General features: G+C 43.9%; 1 protein-coding gene across 3 annotated transcripts; it reads left to right on the forward strand.

Moving 5' to 3' along the window:
- Positions 1-243: 243 nt before the first annotated feature.
- On the forward strand, positions 244-19,588 carry LOC146181800 (uncharacterized). 3 transcript variants are annotated; one of them, XM_084576800.1, is made up of 7 exons: positions 244-307; positions 448-691; positions 758-923; positions 1,848-1,904; positions 1,978-2,077; positions 13,502-14,820; positions 16,223-19,587. In XM_084576800.1, exons 5-7 carry the CDS (start codon positions 2,049-2,051, stop codon positions 16,885-16,887), a joined length of 2,013 nt encoding a protein of 670 aa, XP_084432926.1. In that variant the 5' UTR covers positions 244-307; positions 448-691; positions 758-923; positions 1,848-1,904; positions 1,978-2,048; the 3' UTR covers positions 16,888-19,587. The 3 variants fall into 3 exon arrangements, with proteins under 3 accessions (XP_084432926.1, XP_084432924.1, XP_084432925.1); XM_084576798.1 differs by having other exon boundaries at positions 758-916; positions 16,223-19,585; XM_084576799.1 differs by lacking the exons at positions 244-307; positions 448-691; positions 758-923 and adding an exon at positions 1,739-1,752 and having other exon boundaries at positions 16,223-19,588.
- The last annotated feature ends 373 nt before the right edge of the window (positions 19,589-19,961 follow it).

A 19,961-nucleotide genomic window follows, 5' to 3' on the forward strand; every position in this document is an offset into this window, starting at 1 on the left:
GCTGAACAAAATAAATCCTGTCTCAACCGGGAAATCGAATCTTCCTCCCTCGGATACCCAGCCGAGCGCTTTAAGCAACATACATTATAATCATTACAATTCTCCTTGTCTACAGTGAGCATGGAGGAAAAAAAAAACTTCCTCCATGTACGCACGGCAGACTGGTGGCGGCATCCAGTAGCAGCCGTCGAAACTACTTCGATGACTGAGCGGGATGCGCATGCGCCCAATCCATAGCGGAATAGTCGCGAAGCAAAGTGGTAGGGTAAACAAAGCGCCTGCTGCCTGAAAGCCTGCATTTCTACAGGTCCCTCCCCCTCCCAACATCCCATCTCCCCTTCCCCCGGACACCAAGAGTGCCGCCGCGAATTAAGGCCGGCATAACCCGTGTCCGGTATCCCCCCCCAAGAATAACCCAAAGACCCCCATCCATCCATCCATCTACAGGTGTTTTGGCGTTCGGTTCTCGGTAGTACGGCATTGCGGACAATGCCGACTACTTGTGTAGCTTTTGGGTGTAGTGCAGCATGTTTAAAGGGAAGCGGTCTCGGCTTTTTTCGGTTTCCAAGCGCTTCGCGAGACCGCCTTCGACGTGAAGCTTGGATAAAAGCTGTTCGTCGGCAGGACGATCGTGGGCGCCCTTGGAAGCCATCGAACGCATCAAGACTCTGCGGGAAGCACTTTGTAACAGGTGCGAACTTTATAGTGAGGTTAAATATTTGTGCAAGTTGTAATGAAACATTTTGTTGGTGAGCAGGAAGGCCCTCTATGTCACCGCGGCACCCTGACTTCGTCCCGACGATATTCACCTTTTCAAGTAACGAGGCCGAACGGGCGACTGCTCTGAACCGTTTTCAGCGTGCAGCACAGCGGGCAGTGGCACAGCGGGCAGTGAAGCAAAAGCAGCGTGAGGAAGGTGCGTTGTGAGTGCACTCCTAACATATGCATGAGGAGCTGCGAGATTCGATCGCACCAGCATGGCTCGTCGTGCTGCTCCCGCGTTCGTCATCGGCGCTCGATCGTCTGATGCCCAGATATGTGCGCGCTTGTTATGAAGGGGCTGCGCCTAGGGAGAAGAGTAAAATAATGTCAAATATCGTTTTCACGAGTATGGTTGTGCCTTTAAAGTTCTTGTAGCAATCTGGCAGCGCTTGAACACAAGAATCGGTAGTGAAAACTGCTGACACTTGTAACTTCGTATCGGTAGTTCTGTCGACCGCAGCTCAGGTAGTACATCTGCGTATCTCACGAGCACGGCAGCCAACGCATCCACTCCTGCCACCAAGTTGTGCTGTCATGTCCCTATATGGTCATAGTATGCGTGCTTGCGCGTAGGCAAGCGTGGGGGTTACTTATTGAGCCATGCCATTTGTAGAGGCATTAGTGCTGATGTACGGAAATGTCGCGCACACCAGATTAATGCACTTAAAATAATGTTATTGAAAACCTTGCGTAGTTGTCATTACAGCACTAGACCTATGGTGGGATGCAATGCACTCTTGTGTAATTCTTCAACAGCAGCATGTTTAGTCCATGATTTTTTTTTTAATTATTATTTTGGGCCCTCACTTAGCAGTGTCATATTGTTGATCCATGGCTTTATTTTGTTCTCCAGGTAACACATCATCTGGTAGCCATATTTCTGCAGTGCAGGATAGTGGAGGCACGTTTAGTTTTGCCACTTTTGCAGCTGTGTTCAGTTTAGTATTTTTCATGTCTTGTTTATTTGTGCAGATGACATGGACATCAATGGTACCAGTGAGAGAGACCTGCATGATGTGTACTGTGTATCCAAAGCATGAGCATTTGGTTGACTGCTTTGACAAATGTGGCTTTCCTTTTTATAGGTACGCAGTGCCAACAGAATTTTATTAATCCTGTACATGACAGCACTTCAAACACAGGTTAGTCATTAATTATTTGGCAAAGGTCCAGTGATGTATTACTTAAGCTGTATTGATAAATCATTGTTTCCAGACCAAAATGAAGAAGACGCTTTGGATGGTTTGCTGCATCTGCAAAGTTTCACAGCAGCCAAGAGAGGCGACATGAGCAACACAAGAGCCTTGGAAGAAAGGTACTGAGAAATTAATGAAAAGCTTATGCTGCAGGAAAATGTAGCTGTTGACAACATGGATCCAGCATTATTTAAATTTACACTAGGCCTGCAAACCGAGAGCAGTTTGAAGGCTTATATAACCATATTTTGGATCATGCAATCAAAATGCAGTATTGGGACTGCACAGAAAAAAGTAATGATGCAAGTGAGCTTGCAGAACACGGAGAAAAGGAGCTCACAAAAAGAGAGGAACTATGCCTGACCACTGGGGAGGCCATATAAGCAATACAGAATGTGTTTTGAAGAATGGTTTGCTTAGCCTTTTGCAACCAGGAGATGGAGTAATGGCTGACAAAGGCTTCCGCTTAGAAAGCTCCCTTGCTGAAGGAAACTCTACATGCCACCATTCAAAAAAGCTCCGCAGTTCTCAGTTGAAGAGGTGAGGGTAACAAGGAAAGTAGCAAGTGCCCGCATCCGTGTGGAAAGGGGGGTAAGGCGCATTAAGGAATTTTACTTCTTTGATAAGCTTATTCCTGTTAACATGCTTGACATAGTGAGCAGCCTTTTCAGAGTATATGCATTCTTGTGTAACTTGCAGCCACCTATCATGGAAGTGCCTCGGTAACTTCACCTTTTCACGTGCACCTCTTGAACACTCGACATGCTCCTTGCATACACTGGTGACTGTACCCGTTTGCTTGGGGAAAGAATGCAAATTGCAAAAAGAAACTGTCCTGTGATTAGTTTGCCACGTTTTACCTTGTTTCCTTGGTCTTTCACTTCGCTCTGTAAACTTGAGTTGCTGTGAGAATGTTCTCTAAGCTGGACGCTGGATATTCTGATAATTCTTTCCTTGCACCACTAAGCTGGTTGTCATTAAAATTAAAAGTAGCATCAGACAATCCACATAAAGTTTATTAACTCGTTACCAATGGTTACCAAGCCGTTTAATGCATTATCATGATGTACAGAAACATGGCACAGTTCAGTCACTTTGACATGAGATTTTTTATTTAGACATTCTGCAGTCCCATAAGCACTTTTGCAGGAGTGTTAAATAAAGTGCATATGAAATTGGATACACAATCATTACAGAATGCAGTTTCTTTCATTTACACTTAACGTTAGAGCACTGCATGGGCAGTAATTATTGGCGTGGGCCCATACCAAGCCTGAGGGCATTCTACCTGCCTTGCATGCCATGTTGGGGACCCAGACCAGGTTAAAAAAAAAAAGAAATTGGTGGTGGCTTTGCTTGGTTAAGCCTGGATATCAGAAGCGAAAAGCTTCGGCGATGACATGGCTTAGCTTGTGTTTCCTTAGCGTAGTTGCGGCTTATCTTGTTGTTAACGGTTGCATCTTATAGATATTCCATGGCTTATCATCACGGTGAAGCATTGACTACAGCCGTACATCATATAAGATTAAACTTTATTCTGATTCCACATCATCATCACCGTTACACTTCTGGATAGACATAAACACAGCCCAGTGATCCATATAGTAACATGCAGCTGTTTCCACAGTTTTGACACAGTATTCAGACTTTACACTTTGTCTCTGATAGGCTAAATCTATGGCTGTCCCCCATTGTGTTGTCTGTTCTATTGGCGATGTGACCAGGTAGCGTGCGGCATCGGCTAAAGGTCAACCGACGGAGTCGCGGCGGCGGCTCCGACCACCTGCGCTTCTCCTGTGACGTCATGTGGTTTGCGCATGTGCAGCTGTGGCTTTTTCTAACGACGGAGCACACGCGAGACTCGGAGTTGACTAGCCTAGTGAAGCTTTTCGCTTTAAAAAAAGCAAAAAAACATGAGCTAAGCACACATTGCTAATGCTAATGCAGATGTTCTTGTCATTTCAAATTTCAGTGAAGGGCCCTCATTTTTAGAATGGTAGCATGAAACTCTGTTGGCTCTGGTTGTGCTAGTCTTTTTTTTTTTTTTTTTTTTTTTTCTTGCCTTGCATTCCATGGTCACAAATATTTTGAAGTAATGCAGTCACGTGAGACGGTTGCCATTCTTATATTTTCGGCTTTCAATTTTGAAAAATATGTCAAACACGTGCCTTTTCAAAATCTGCTTGCCGCTGGAGGTCGCGAGATGCGACAACACTAGCAAAGAAGTGTACAGAAGTCCAGATTCCTGCTTGATGCTCTCCGATGAGTGTTGCTGAAAGGTGTCATTTTCAGTAATCACCAAACTCAAAACCAAAGCCGTCACAAGCATCGGAAATGCACACTGAAGCTAAACGCATGCGAAAATCTCCCCTGAACTTTGGTTGGGCTTTAAAAAAGTTCCATTAACATAACTGATTCCTCATAATTGCTGCACGAGTTTCCTGTTGCTCTGTGAGTTTGAATTATTCTGAGAGTGAGCAAGATGCACCAAAAAGCCATAATTTTGTTCCTTGTGCTTTTAACAAAACAGCAAATATAAATAACTCAGTTTTATGGAACGCATAACAAAATTTATTTAGGCGCCTCCGCTGATCTACTACTAAGCAGCATTACCTAAGGATACAAAGTTCAGAAGAGCCATCTGCTTCAATGTGGCAAGCATAGAGGTTTCGTGCCTTGCATATTCTTAAGGTGCAGTTGCTTTCCAAGGACTCCAGATGGCGATCCGTGTCACGGTGTTGTCGTAGTAGGTGCTGCGTCCTGTGTACATTAAATCTAACAGCCTTATCAGGCGGTCTTTTTAGACTGAATAACGTAAATGTGTTTTCAAACCACCTGCGGATCTGGCACTGATATGCTTACTGTCATGCCAGCCTCTTGTAGAGCTAAGGGCAAAAGAAGGGTGTTTACAGCAGTGGATTTTATGTCAGTCGGGGAGTTTGTGGACAATGGGTGTCCCATTAAGACCATATTTCATGAACATTTTCATTTAAAAAATGGCAGTCAGAACTGTTCTCATTGAATATTCGCTGAGTGCCCCTTTGCTTTTCTTCACCATCTTACATTGGCCCCTGGCTGCCTATGATATTAAATCTGCACTTCAGAATGTGAGATGATTGCCAAGCAAAGAAAGCAAATGAGCTTCAGGAAACAATTTGTATGTGCTGTTTTTTCTGCACTCATTTGCTTTTTACTTTTTTTTTTCATTTCCACTTTGCATCAATAACGTCATATGGCATTAGCGCATAAATGCCATATTACATGTTATTAGCAGTCTGGAATAGGCACTATCTTGACCTGGTATTGCCTCCACCTGTTAACCACCTGAAACATAAGACCCAGACATTTGCTAAATTTAGCTTCATCCGCCCAGCCCGGGCTTTTGGGCAAGCTAGAGCACATGCAGTGCTCTGCTGATTATTCAGGTCATACCAGCATCACAGCCTTGAAGACACTCGGGTTTTCTGGAATTGGCTCCACCGAAAACTAGCGTGCTTGTCACTTTTTCATAACTTATCACTCAGCACCTCACAACTTTGTGCTCTTTTTTGTCTGATCGACGTGACCATCCTTTCAAAATTACATGCTTGTCATGTTGTACTTTTAACTGTGCATATTATTCCATTTCACACACTACAACTCTCTGGTACGCACTGCCGTCTGTTGTCACTGCTTCCATTGATCATGATAATTATTGCGAACTCATATCATCCGCATCTACTGCTCAACTTGCTTGGTTTGGTTGTTATCATTTCATTACCATTTGCCGTGTATTTTGAGTAATATTGATTCATGCTTCATTTTGCGTTGTTACCATGATTTTGTATAGCAGGTATTAATTTTTCACTGTGTTTTACTCTGTTCATGCTTCGTTTCTTTTGCTTTTCCTTTACATTTGATTGATGAATTATAACTAATGTCATATGTCATAATGTTTTTGTGTTTTCTTATTGAAATTTTGGTATGTTTATTACTTCTGATTGGCACCTTCTCTCCCCTCCTATGTAGTATCCTGTCATGAGGGCCTTCAGGGGTACTTTGTATATTTGTGGGTTAGTCATACATATACACATACAGCTGGTAGTAAGGTACAGGACGCAGCCGTCATCACATAAACTTAGAATCAATCTTATGAGAGAAGTCCTGAAGATACCCTCGAGAATACCGGACGAGACACTTATTGTGGAAAAGAAATTATAGTTGAAGCATACATTGTATGAATGAAGGAAAAGAAGACTTACTGTAATACAAATCTAAATATGACTATTAAGTAATAATAAAGTCGAACGATGAGCTAGTTGGTCACACATCTCTTGGAAGAAGGCAGCAGAGCAGGTAACACCAACACAAAGCACAAGAGGCACACACACGCACACAAGGACAACGCTGCACTGACAACTATATTAACTGGAAACCGCACATCTTCTTCCTTCACTTTACGTCTGCAGCCAACTTCTTTCTTGTCGTTAACATCCTGCCGGTTTGCGCAAAAATTCTACTTCCTTCTTCAACAAAACCACTGATGGCATGCTGACACATTGGTCTCTCAAGTCACAGATTGCATATGCTTCATAAATCTCTCTGGCTAACTTGTCCTTCATCCTTTTCATAACCGTAACATTGTGAAGGTCAGCCGGACATTTTTGGTCTCTACAATCAACGCAGTCTTTGCAGTGCACAGCCAGATTTGTGCCAGATTTTTCCGATATTGCCTTAGCGTGCTTTTTAATCCTTTCATTGAGGTCCTGCCGACAAGCGGAGGATTTGAAAAGAAAACCTTACTCAAGGAAACAAGGGGTTAGTGACACCATATATGCATGGCTTCACCCATAATCTAATGAAGATTGGTCAAAGACATGGCATCCGGATTATTCCGACGGCACCAAACAGGGCTAAAGGGATGTGTGTGCAGGTTAATAATCAGGACTTCAACTCTGGATGCAAAACTTCGCACCGGACTAGGTACTCTAAGTGTATTCAGGGTTTTTTTTATGAGATTCCCTTGCATTGTAGAAATAAATATATTGGACAGACAGGAAGATGCCTCAATGAAAGGATTAAAGAGCATGCTAAGGCAGTATCGGACAAGTCTGGCACAAATCTGGCTGTGCACTGCAAAAACTGCGTTGATTGTAGAGACCAAAAATGTCCAGCTGACCTTCATAATGTTAAGGTTATGAAAAGGATGAAGGACAAATTAGCCAGAGAGATTTATGAAGCATATGCAATCTGTGACTTGGGAGACCAATGTGTTAGCATGACATCGGTGGTTTTGTTGAAGAAGGAAGTAGAATTGTTGCGCAAACCGGCAGGATGTTAACGACAAGAAAAAAGTTGGCTGCAGACGTAAAGTGAAGAAAGAAGATGTGCGGTTTCCAGTTAATATAGTTGTCAGTGCAGCGTTGTCCTTGTGTGCGTGTGTGTGCCTCTTGTGCTTTGTGTTGGTGTTACCTGCTCTGCTACCTTCTTCCAAGAGAATATTAAGCAGATAAAATTTATCAGCTGTACAAATATGAATACGACAAGTGACACAGCTTGACAGTCAATTATGTTTGACTGCTACGCCTGAGGACGCGAAATAAAATCTTGGCTGCTGCGGCCGCTTTTCAATGGAGACAAGCAAGGCACCTGTGTACTGTGCAGTGTCAGTACATGTAAAAAGAGCCCCAGGTGGTCGAAGTTTCCAGACCTTTCACTACAGTATCTCTCATAGCCTAAACTATAAACTATCTAATTCACTACGTACATTAATTTGGAATGCACGGTACGAATACTCAGTAAACAACTTTTCGCTAGCCAGCAAGAATTCAGTGGTTGCTGCTGAATCAAACTTTATAGTGACGGTTTCTGCTTCACTTTGGCTACCTTAAACAAGGAAGTCACACTCTGGAATTTTCAAAACACCCATTGTGACATTCATTTGTGTTTGATAGAGATGTTTCGGGATCTTTTGATTAAAAACGAATTTTTTAGCTGTAAGGGGCACTCCACTTCAAGCACCCAAACTGTGCCTTTGCAACATTCGCGATCAAATGTCACAATCCCATCAGGTGAAGCCCCTAAATGTAGTCAGCCTCACATCTGCCATAGATGGAGCTTGGCCACTATTCTGAAGGGAAGAAATGTAGAACTGCTTGGCCTCCATTTCTTTCCACAGTCCCTGTTTCATAGCGGAGCTTTTGAAAGTTGCTGCATGCAGAACTAAATTGACAACTCCACGAAGGTTGTGTGGCCGTGGTTCCTTGTGCAAGCTATGCATACGGGTCAGGCATGCAGGGCAATACTTGTAGTGACCATGCCTTGCCTGTAGTACATCCAAGTGGGAGAGAGTGACTGCTGTTGCGTTTTTCGCTGAACTTCAGCAATGTCCTCTTCGGTGTAGATTTGCTTAAGCAAGTCCAGAAATTCAGCTCCCGTTAGGTGGTGGTGTGCTTTCACCAAGTCCATAAGGGCTGGGACGCCCTGATGATCTGCAGAAAATGTAGGGGAAACAAAAGCTGTGGCAAAAACATGCATATTTTATGCATATATGTGGAAGTTTTTCTCTAAAGGCTTGGTGATTTTCCTTTAGACGATGTAATAAAGTCTGTAAAGCCTCACAAGAATTCCAAGCTACTGGCAATGAGAGGATAAAAATTTTGTCTACTTGGAAGACATTCAGTACCCTAGGAACACATACAAGTTACACAGCTTGACTCTCAGTCAAGTCCTTTTGTCTCGTTACTTTCGACGAAAGCTGTACAAATAGGCATTGCTAGCAAAATGACTTGTTAGAGATAACATTATCTGCAGTGTGTTGCTACAGTGAACTTGTTTTAATCTTGCATTGATAGGAAAGTAATGGGGCTAATATACGAGAGGGTGCTGAGAAGTTTCTGGCTTTGCCCTTTTTGATGTCAAACTGAAAAATTAGTTTTGTACCATAAAAAGGCATGATATCTTGTTATGTAACTGTGTAAGTATCAGATGTTTGTGATTTTTATAACTATTTTTAATTTCATGTAGAATGTGAGATGGCAGAGGCACAAGCAAGTTTCACTCCTGTGGAGTTATGAGTCGCGATGAAGTTTTTGTTTCTGCAAGGAAAGTCTGCAAAGGACATTCACAGTGAGGTGTCAGAAACGCTAGGGTAGAAGTGTCCTTGCTACAGCACTGTCAAAACCTGGGTTGCTCGCTTCAAGACAGAATTTCACTCTTGAAGTTGAGCCTCCTAGTGGGCGCCCCACAACCTCAACAGACCCGGCAACAAGCGATTCTGTCCATAAACCGATTCTTAAGGATCGGCGAATATCCGCCAAAAAGATAGCCCAGACACTGGACGTCTCCCGGGAGCATGTTGCTTTTATTAGTACCAATATCCTAGACATGCGCAAGCTTTCAGTGAAGTGGCTGCCGAAATGTTTGAACAGTGAACAGAAGGAGGCTCGAGCTGAGGCATCCAGAGCTATTTTGACCCATTTTGATTCTACAAACGACTTTTTGGATAGATTAATGACTAAGGATGAAACATGGCTCCACATTTATGAAAGCCAGGAACTTCTCAGCACCCCCTCGTATATAGTATGTCCCATGCTCCACATTTCAATTGTTCGCTCAATGCTGATTGTTCCCAATACTGCAACCAGAACTTTATAAGCAACATTTGTAGGGAATCCAGAAAATTGGATTATATCCATTAAGTACCTCTTGGTGTTTGGATAGCTCCACTGACCTTGTTGGCTTTATTGTTTAAATTTTAGATTGTGGCTGTGCTGTATAAATATTTATTTTGGAATGTGTCACTCACATGCAGCTAATCCATGGTACACCAAGGGAAAGAAGATGGCTACACAGTATGAAAGAGCACTGAACAAGGGTTGAGGGACAGCCTCAGTTCGTATGACGAGCCAATGTTTTGATTAGGGGACTCATCTGACGAAGACAAGTCCTGTTGTCGAAACGTTGGCTCAGCATATGAACTGAGGCTGCCCCTCAACCCTTGTTCAGTGCGTTTTGGAACATGCCATTAATGTTTCACAACATGACATTACATGAAGCCAGAAAAATAGGTGTCTGCCAAGCTATCTATAACAACATACAGATGTCTGGATGGATTCACGGGCCTCATTGTTTTAAGGTGGTGATTGAGGTAGCACTGTGTGCAAAAAAATATGTACTGCTTGCCACTTGCATATAGCTAATGTATGACACGGCGATTCAGGGAGGAAGCCAGAATAATGAATATCTGCCATGCTATTCAATGCGTATCTCCTGGTGTCAGGATGGCTCCACTGACTGGGTTTGCCTCCTGTACTTGGCATGGCGATCGAGATGATGCTGCATGACAAAAGTAGCATGTACTGCAAAATTGATTGCTAATATCTAATATATTGTATGAAGTTACGTTGCTCTGTAGTTTTATTTACATGTTGTTACGAAGAAGTTTATGAGAAACAGTGGCTGGACATCACAATCTGTGCCTCCGTGACTTGCTATCAGCCAGTGCACACGAATGTAAGCACACCTGAGGTGATGTCTTCTGTAGGTTGCCTGTCTTGGTTTTCCTTGGAAAATGAAGGCTGAATCAAATGTCAAAGTCCGTAAAAGCCCTTTTTTCTTGTAGTAAAAACAGTAAGCACTCATGTAAATAATGGCTTACAGTCCACAAACTGAAAATGAACTTCATTTTTGGACCAGTAAGAAGCTACACTAGTCTGTTAGATATGTAACAATAAAAATTGTGGCACATTACGTGCTTGTCATGATTATTTGTACAAGTCTTTGAGAAAAACAAAAAAAAAGTTAACCTGCTCTGTTGCTTTCTTGTTGTAGCGCAGCCACAGTGCACGTGGAGTTGCATTTTGCAGCTTTCTCCTGAACGACTCTATGTCTGAAGGCTTCCCATTGGGGCAAGGGTAATAGCACCGCTTGCGCATTTTGCCTTCATTTGTTGCAGTCAGCTGCCATGAAGGTGATGTTCTTTGAGACTTCCACGTTTTTTGGCTGAAAGAGAAGGGTATGGTCAGCATGACGGCACAATTCAAGCACATGGCAAATGTATGCATGTCCGCTCTGGCTCTTGCCATAAATACCATAAGGATTGCATTATTCAGTGCTCTGTTTTGGGAACATTTATACCTATACAATTTGTTGCTAATATCAAGTGCTGGTAATGCACACCATTCCCGACCATGAGGATACACTAATACAACAACTAGCTTTAAGTTTGCTTTATAAGGTGCAGATTTAGAAAGAGGGCGTTCACATACTATTGAAGTGCTGACAGAATAGAAGGCACGAGTACATATTCGAGAAATTATTGAAAGCACAAAAATAATATTAAGTGAATGTAACATGCAAGTGCATGGCCTTCCAAAATGTTCTAGAACATGCTCAAATACATGTATTACAATAAACGCTATTGCAGGTTCTCAAAAAAGGAAATTATCGCGCTTAATCTGTGTACACTCGAACTACTACTCTTAAAGAATGTATGGATGCTCGCAATATTTTGGCGGCATGCGTACCTCATTTTCATGCCCCATCCATCCTATAAGTCTCTCAACTCCATTGTTTGTGTGTCCTGTTCTCGTACCATGTCATCGCCTGGCTACGTGTACGCTCACCTGCCTTGAAGGCTCAGCGGCTTCGCCGTCGGGTCGAATCGGTTTGCCACCCATGGCTGCCACATACTTACGAATGCAAAATAAAAAAACGCTCGTGTGCTATACGATGTCGCTTGCACGTGAAATAACTCGAATTTAGTACGTTCTTCATTGCAGCATCCGCAACAGCACATACGTCTCACGCTTCCAGTTCCTTACCAAAGTGCTCTAAGTTCGTGCTTTGGAAGGGCAAAAAAAAAGAAAACTATTCTAGCGTGTTCATCTCATTTTCAAGCGTTCTAGAGCGTGTCTGGATGTGCGGGTTCGTGGGCGATTGAACGAAACTATAGTGCACAAGCGGGCCAAAAATGCATTATTTTCATGCATTCCTACTAGAAGAAAACTGGCACTGCAGAGAACAAAGCACCTACGATGCCTACGACGCTGCTCGCGCGTGTCGTGAAGACTGTACGGTGATCCGTTGCCATGGCACGGCACGCGAAACTGCGGCATGATTCTATGAATGGCACTACTGCTAACAGATTCAGAACGATTTCAGAATGCTAAAAGCCAAGCAAGCAGGAGCAAATCCATTGGCACAGGACCGACACGACCATATTAGGAAAATGCTCACCACAGAAGTCTGAATATGTGCACATCCGCCCCTCAACCAAATGCACTACCAAAATTGGACTTTTCCTTCAGTCAGGTCCATTTCCAGAAACGAAGCTGAGCAACGTCTGTACATAGCGCGAAATCACAGTCGGAAGAGAAAGACCCCAGAAAGCTAGTTTTACACGATTCCTACACTCCTTACTCGGCCGAAAAGCCAATGCCGTAGGCGAAATTGAGAAAAAACAATGTCAGAGAAAGTGCACGTTCGATTTTGGATTGAAACAGTGACATAACCGTAGTTAGCGAAGCGTTCACAGTGCTGTCAGACCATTATATCTTTCCATTTAGCATCCATCTTCTAGTCAAATTAGATGCTATTTTCGAGATTTGCGATAAAGATTCGAAAGGACACATGCACCTTTACTAGGTTTAGGTGTTCACTGAGAACTGATATACTGTGCTTTCTTTACTTCGGAAACCAACCCAAATTATAAAGCTATTGATGGAACGAAAATGCAATATTAAACACGCCTCGCATCGACTCTTAGCGCAAAGCTTGAGTGTTTCCCTAACTTTGGCAGGCAAAGGCATGTTCCTGGCACGTTTGTCCAAACAAATCTCATAGGCGACAGCACCTTGCACTTCAAGAAGTTCAGTTCTTTGGTGAAAAAAAAAGATACATTGGACTTGCTCACACATGACAGTCCTTTCAAGTACTTTAGAAAGGCTTCCGATGTTGCGCATTGATGCTAGTCGACACTGAAATCAGACATACGTGCCTGTTCAAAAGGGGGTGTGCATGCAGCCTTCCTCATCGTGCATACACCTCTTACATTATGCTGCCAAGTCTTTAGATCACGATATTGGTGTGACAACTGCCTTGTGCTCCATTAGGCGAACTTTTATAGAGCGATCAGTTTGGGTGACGTAGCACTGCCCGCATAACAATGAAAGTCAATGGACCACATTCGTCCTACAGAACAAACGGCTTACCACGTTTTGTTCAGCATAGAAGCTTTTGTCGGTGACATCTCTAACCCCTTTTGCAGAGTATTCTGCTATTGTTCGGTACAGTATCAGCAAAACTGGTGTTGACTCTATCTGCCATGGTTTTAAGGTGGTGCGTGAGCCGGTGAACGTGGGCCAGTGGCCACTTCTCCCTTCCTCCTTGCCCACAGTGAAACCTTTCTAATCGTGCTTCCGGTTTTGTGCTAGTATTATGTGTTCGCAATTCAAGCACCATATAACGTGCATCTTTCTGCCTAAATGCATTATTGGTGGTTGTAGATGAGAGCGACTTGTTTTCCTCCCTCCGCCGATCCTTATTAGTTCTATTTTCTTCAGGTGCTACAGTCTCTGTGCTATGGTTTCCACCAAGTCATCGTCGAAGCCAACCTTTGTGAACCAGACTGCAGTTGGGATACTTATGGAACATGAGAAAGAAACGTCAGATGGTGAAGTGCAATGTGGTGACTCTGGCGACGATGAGACTACTGCAGGCGGCAGGGATACCACTTACCCTTCGTTCCTGAATGAGGCCGGTGTTGAGTTATCCATGAAGTATGAGGTAGAATGTACCTCGGATGCCGAAGGGCGAAGTTGCGAGTCTGATTGCAAATCAAATGCTGCTGGCAGCTATTGTAATGCTTGTCCGATATCTGTGGCCGAGGCCACAGCTGAATTAGCCCCGAAAGTTAAGAAAGAATACGTGTCAGACGTAGATGAACCCTATGGCGAGTCTGACGATAGCTCGAACACTACAGCCGCCTATGATACAGCGAAACCTATGTACACAGACGAGACCGCTGTTGAGGAAGAATATATCTTAGGCGGAAGAGCACATTATGATGATAGTGAGAAGGGTTCAGGATGCTATGATGTGACTAGACCATTGTATCAAAATGAGACTGCAGCAAGAGTATTCTCGAAAGTGAAGGAAGAAAATGTGACAGATGTACAAGGACAAAGGAGTCAGTGTAATGACAGCGGAAATGCCGCAGGCGACTATGATACCGCTCTCCCTACGATCTTGAACTATAACTCAGATGAGTTATCCGTGAAAGTTGAAAATATCTCGGAGGCAGAAGGACTGTGGGTTGAAGGTGAAAAGACAGCAGCCTGCTATGATATGACCACACCCGCGCTTGTGAACGAGACTGAAGTTGGAGTATTTCTGAAAGTGAAGGAAGAAAATGTGCCAGCCGTACAAGGACAAAGGGGTCAGTGTCATGACTGCGGCAGCGCTGCAGACGGCTGTGATACCACTAATCCTATGGTGGTGAACAAGGCTGCAGTTGGGTCATATGTGAGAGTAAAGGAAGAAAGTATTTCCGACGCAGAAGAGCAGTGTGGCCAGTCTGATGACAGTGAGAACAATGCAGAGATGTTTGTGAACGAGACTGAAGTTGGAGTATTTCTGAAAGTGAAGGAAGAAAATGTGCCAGCCGTACAAGGACAAAGGGGTCAGTGTCATGACTGCGGCAGTGCTGCAGATGGCTGTGATACCTATAATCCTATGGTGGTGAACGAGGCTGCAGTTGGTTCATATGTGAAAGTAAAGGAAGAAAGTATTTCCGACGCCGAAGAACAGTATGGCCAATCTGATGACAGTGAGAACAATGCAGACAGCTATGATACAGATGCAAGTGGCAGCGACTGTGAAAGTAAGTACAAAGTTGTATTGAAAACTCAAATAGGTTCTGGTAGCATGGTCACTATTACTTTAACCTAAATTTGATGTATGAATAAGTGGCGCATTGGACTTGAGAAGAAAGCCAATCGATGCTTTCTGATCGAAGAAGAAACACACAGAACAAGTAACACTGCAAAGGGTAATAGTTGGTTTTCCATCTTGAATCATATCCGGGATTGCTGAGGGTTTGGTGGTATTGGAGCGGAGGATGGGAGTGTTTGCGTCTTTAGGCAGCGCCATAGAGTTTGATGGTAACTGTCTAGGGAGGAGGGATGTGGGCCTCAATCTCTCAGAACTATAGGGCTGAGTCGCCTCTTTGAATGCGTGCATGCGCTCCTGGGACAACACCAGCACGAGGTTGTCTATGCCCTGCGTATCATACATCGGTCTAAGCTGGCGCCCTCGTTGCTGGGGCTCTTCGAGTGCTTAGGCACCCAGATGAGCTCTATTTGGCAGGGCGGATTAGCAGCGAGTGAAATCAATATGCGAAAAGCAGGGACATGATCTCGCTCGCATGTGAAATTTAGTAATGCAGTTTTGGAATCCGTGAGAACATATCGAGCTTCCGTGTAGGCAATCGCAAGAGCAATGGCTGCTTCCTAGACCGCTTCTGAGAAGGTGACTGAGAGGAGGGGGAGAATTACAAAAGACAAGGCTATTTTCCACCACGACTGTCGCCGCTTGCTCGCCCGAGCATGCGGCGACTACATACAGCTGGACTGCGCGATCTGAACAAAATGCCATCCACCTGGTCGGCTATCCTTGCGATGTGAATTAATGAAGAGACCTGTGTTCGAAGCACCTGCAGCTTCGCGGGCTGAGCCGCTGGCGAAAGAAAGCTGAAATGAAATATTACATTTCAGTCAATGTCGAATACAACAGACTTGGGCACCCAGCATATCAGCCCTTAGTACTTGGCACAATGGTCGACTATACTCGAAACTACTTGCTGGCATTCATCCATCTCTCCTCTGTTTCCCCATAGTGGACCAGATAGTGATAACGTACAGTGCATGCTGAACACCGCCGACACCCGCAGGTTATGCCAGGAGACGCAGCCTGGCAATGTTTAACAGAAATGGGGACAACACAGTGAGTTATGCGCACTAGTTACTTGATGTCATCTGCCGCACCCGAAGTGATTTTTCAATGCGCATCTCTGTCAATCATTTTTTTTAAATCTTTTTACTCGACAGCTCATTCTGGTTAAATGAACCCTAGATTTCCTAGTTACTGCCAACTCATTGCCATTAATTACATCCAGACTTAGACATAGGTAAATTTTGTTTGAAATTTAGCCACTTGCCACCGTAGCGCTTATGATCTGTGACATGCGAAGTGCTGCGCTTTGCTAATAATACACAATATTTCAGGTGCCGCCTCGGTCACCACACAGTGCAAACAAAGGACGTCTTCCGGAAAAGATTCGCTTGATGGAAAGTGCTCTTTGGAGGGCTCTACGGGAACCAGTCACACTACTTCAGGACATCGCCGCTCTAAAAGCAGCAGAAGCAAGCAGCGGTACCGGTGCAGCCAGTGCAGCAAGCGCTTCACCAAAAAAAGCAGCCTTGCGAGTCATCTCGCCATCCACACCAACTACCGCCCTTATCAGTGTGACCACTGCGAGCGCCGCTTTCGCCGAAAAGCCCACCTAGTGGCACACCTCCGCACTCACACGGGCGAACGCCCATACTCTTGCGACCACTGTGGCAAAAGGTTTACTTTGGAGCATAACCTAGTGGTACATCTCCGCATCCACACTGGCGAGCACCCGTATCATTGCAAGCACTGCGACCTCAAGTTTAAACAAAAGCACAAACTGGTCGCACACATGCGCATTCACACAGGTGAGAAGCCTTTCCGTTGCCAGCTTTGCCCCATGGGCTTCGCACTACGGTCGAGCCTCTCAAGGCATATGAGAGTTCACCAGCGTGTGAAGCCATTTCAGTGTGATTTCTGCCTAAGGGAGTTCAGAGAGAAGCACCACTTAACACGCCATGAAGACAAAAAACACCCAAAAAAAACTGCGGCCCCATGAGTTCCAGTGCCAACGTGACCCAGTATTAGCACAGACTTTGGTAAATGACCTGCTTTTATATCATTTCCTTTTTGCATGTTATGTATTCAAAAACAGTACATGCCTTTGAGATAAACTGACCCTTACTCAAGTCGCACTGTGCACAGGAAACGCAAGATGACTGTACTTTCACAGTGAATTGATGATTTAGAAATTGTGTCGTGTTTTGGGCAATGCTAATCATTTTAGCAATAAAATTTCCTTAATGAGCATGTCTAATAATGCAATATCTTGGTGTTCAACAGACGCCTTCTTTGTATTCAGTAGAAAGCAACCTTTAACAGTCACGCAGTGAGCGCACCCTTATTATACCTGTCACTGGCTTAAGCACATATGCATCTTAAAAATCATTACATAAGTTAGTCAATAATCTTTTTCTTGATGTGCTATTAGAATGGTCTTTGCATTGCAGCTGCACTGGCATTCATATATGATTTACAGTTACATCAATAAGAATTGTTTATAGTGTAACACTGTACCAGTGTGTCGCAAATATCAGTAAAGCACTGAGACCTTGACATGAGAAGAATACAAGGTATAGGATTTATTATTTGATATCGGTTCTGCTTCAGCCGTGTGCACCTCGCAACAATACGTTGCCTCTAGGCCATCGTGGATGGCGAACAGATCTAGACACGAAGTAAGATTGCAGGGAACTTCAGGGAAATACCTATCCAACACATATTAGCAATCCGGTTTCTAGATACCTTGTTCCAAGAAAACTTGTCATGGTCTCCTCATATTGATGTCTTAAAGGGCCACTGTCCAGGGAAGGATCTTTTAAGTAAAGGAGCCCAGTGCTTCGATCAGGTACCGGAGATAGTTTGTGCAAACTGCTACAGCGATACGCACGCCACAAGTCAGCAGTAATGCAAATCAAAGCTCTCTCATCCTCCCTTCGGGGAAACCAGCTTTCCCATTCTCTACAAGCCGCAAGGCTGACGTCGGAGTAGAAAACGACATCCATTGGTCCATCTTGCTGTCTGACGGGTGAAGGATGGGCATGCACTCGCTGCGCGCTTTTCGCTTGCCACAGCTAGACTTGATGCAGCGTCGCGCGCTCCTTCGCCGGTTTTTTTGCGCGCACGCCGAGTACCACGCCCCCCGCCTCCCACCAAATGCGGAGGAGAAAGGGGAATTTGTCTTGCGGAGGCTAGACGACCAGGCAGGAGAGTGAAAAACCTTTGCGAGGGAACGGGAGGAAAGACACAACAGAATTGGGTGATTGGGGTGGCTGGAACTGCGTTAATAATTACTCTTTTCAAAAGCATTTTGCGGCCTTGCATTCTGGAGGCGAAGTTTCACAGTCACGGGGGAAAAAATATTTTCGACTGGAGGGTGGACAATGGGCCTTTAAGAACCAATGTATCTAGAGCCATTGAACTACTGAATAAGCTAATATCATTCCTCCCATTTGATGCTAAACGCAAAATCTACTATGCACTTGTGCACTCGTGCCTGACTTCCTGTTCTCTGGTGGGGTCAACGACAACTGAGAATATCATTCCTCCCATTTGATGCTAAACGCAAAATCTACTATGCACTTGTGCACTCGTGCCTGACTTCCTGTTCTCTGGTGGGGTCAACGACAACTGAGACAAACCTGAACCACCTTTTATCATTCCAAAAGCGAGCTCTATGGGTTTTGGAAATGTGCCCTACGCGGAAATCATTGCTTCATACTTTACCAGATACTATAGCATACTTATAATAAAACAGTTGTTTAAGCAAAGGCTATCCATGGAAGCGCTACGTCTATACCGCGCAGACAGAGCCAAGTTTCAGGAAAACTATCAAGTTAAGCATTCTCTGTACGAACTACGACAGAGCATAATAGTTAAGTCCAGGTCACGCACTAACTATGGCTTACAGAGGTTATCACAAATACCAGAACTCCTCAATGAGCACCCTGACATATTAAACTTGCTAATTTCTATAATACCTCCAAAACATTAAAAAAGCAAGTTGCAGCAATATTTCTTTCAGAGCAGTTGTGTGCGTTCAACCCCCAAGTGAAATCTCGATGCGAGTTTTTGTAATATTCGGTTTGGTCATATGCGTTGTGTCAGTTACATTGTATTGTCAGCATGTGTTGCGTACTACTTTGCATTTCCATTTAATTTTGTCTCCTGAAGACATGTGCTTGTAGACATTTATCAAAGAAGTTGATTTGTATTTACACAACAAAAACGTTTTTTCCTTGTCCTTACGTGGAAAGATTGATTAGAACAGTACCGAAGAAAATGTGTCTCTTACTGTGTTTACATTGATGTATTCTTTTGGGTCCGCATTAACAGGTGTAGCCACAAGTAAACGTGCTGCTAATGCTGTCAGGGTGGTATAGCCTAGTCAGGCTCATTCCGAGCCTTTTGCTATTGCCTCCTGAGCCAATTTGTATTGTCTCAAATAAATATGAAAGAACATAAAATCGTTAACAGCGACTGCGAATCTATAATGATTAGCCTTACGGCATCAACCACATAGAAAACTGCAAAGGCATTTCTTCTAAATAAAACGATTGTTATAAAAGAGTGGGTTTCATTTTATTTTATGTCCATGTAGTGTGCAATGTCAGTACACGCTAAAAAAACCCAGGTAATCAAAATTTCCAGAGCCCTTCACTGCTACTCCTCTTACACTTACATAGAAACTATAGCAAAACACATGTGCAACATATTTAGTGTGCAACTCTTGCAACTATACTGTATCCCACAACAAACTTATGTTAGGGCAGGGTGAAAAGAATGCTGCAACGACAGAGAAATGGGTCAATGGCCTATGATCTATAAGGCACTGTTCTGAAGTCGGCAGTGAATGCGTCTCCGAAGAAATGTGGGCCAGTGTTGGGCCACTGCTTTCTGACTGTCATGTTGAATAGTTGGCCAAATGAAAACTGGTCAAGGAAAATGACTGTGCAAAGGCAAACAGCCAATTTATTATGATCGTCCGTCAGCCATTTACAACCTATTATGGTCGGTTACCTACCTTGTGCCAACCATTGTCCAACATTACTGGACCAGGTTCTCGGAATGACC

The sequence above is a fragment of the Amblyomma maculatum genome, chromosome 8, assembly GCF_055883805.1.
Source record: "Amblyomma maculatum isolate TAMU_Amacu chromosome 8, ASM5588380v1, whole genome shotgun sequence".
NCBI lineage: Eukaryota > Metazoa > Arthropoda > Arachnida > Ixodida > Ixodidae > Amblyomma > Amblyomma maculatum.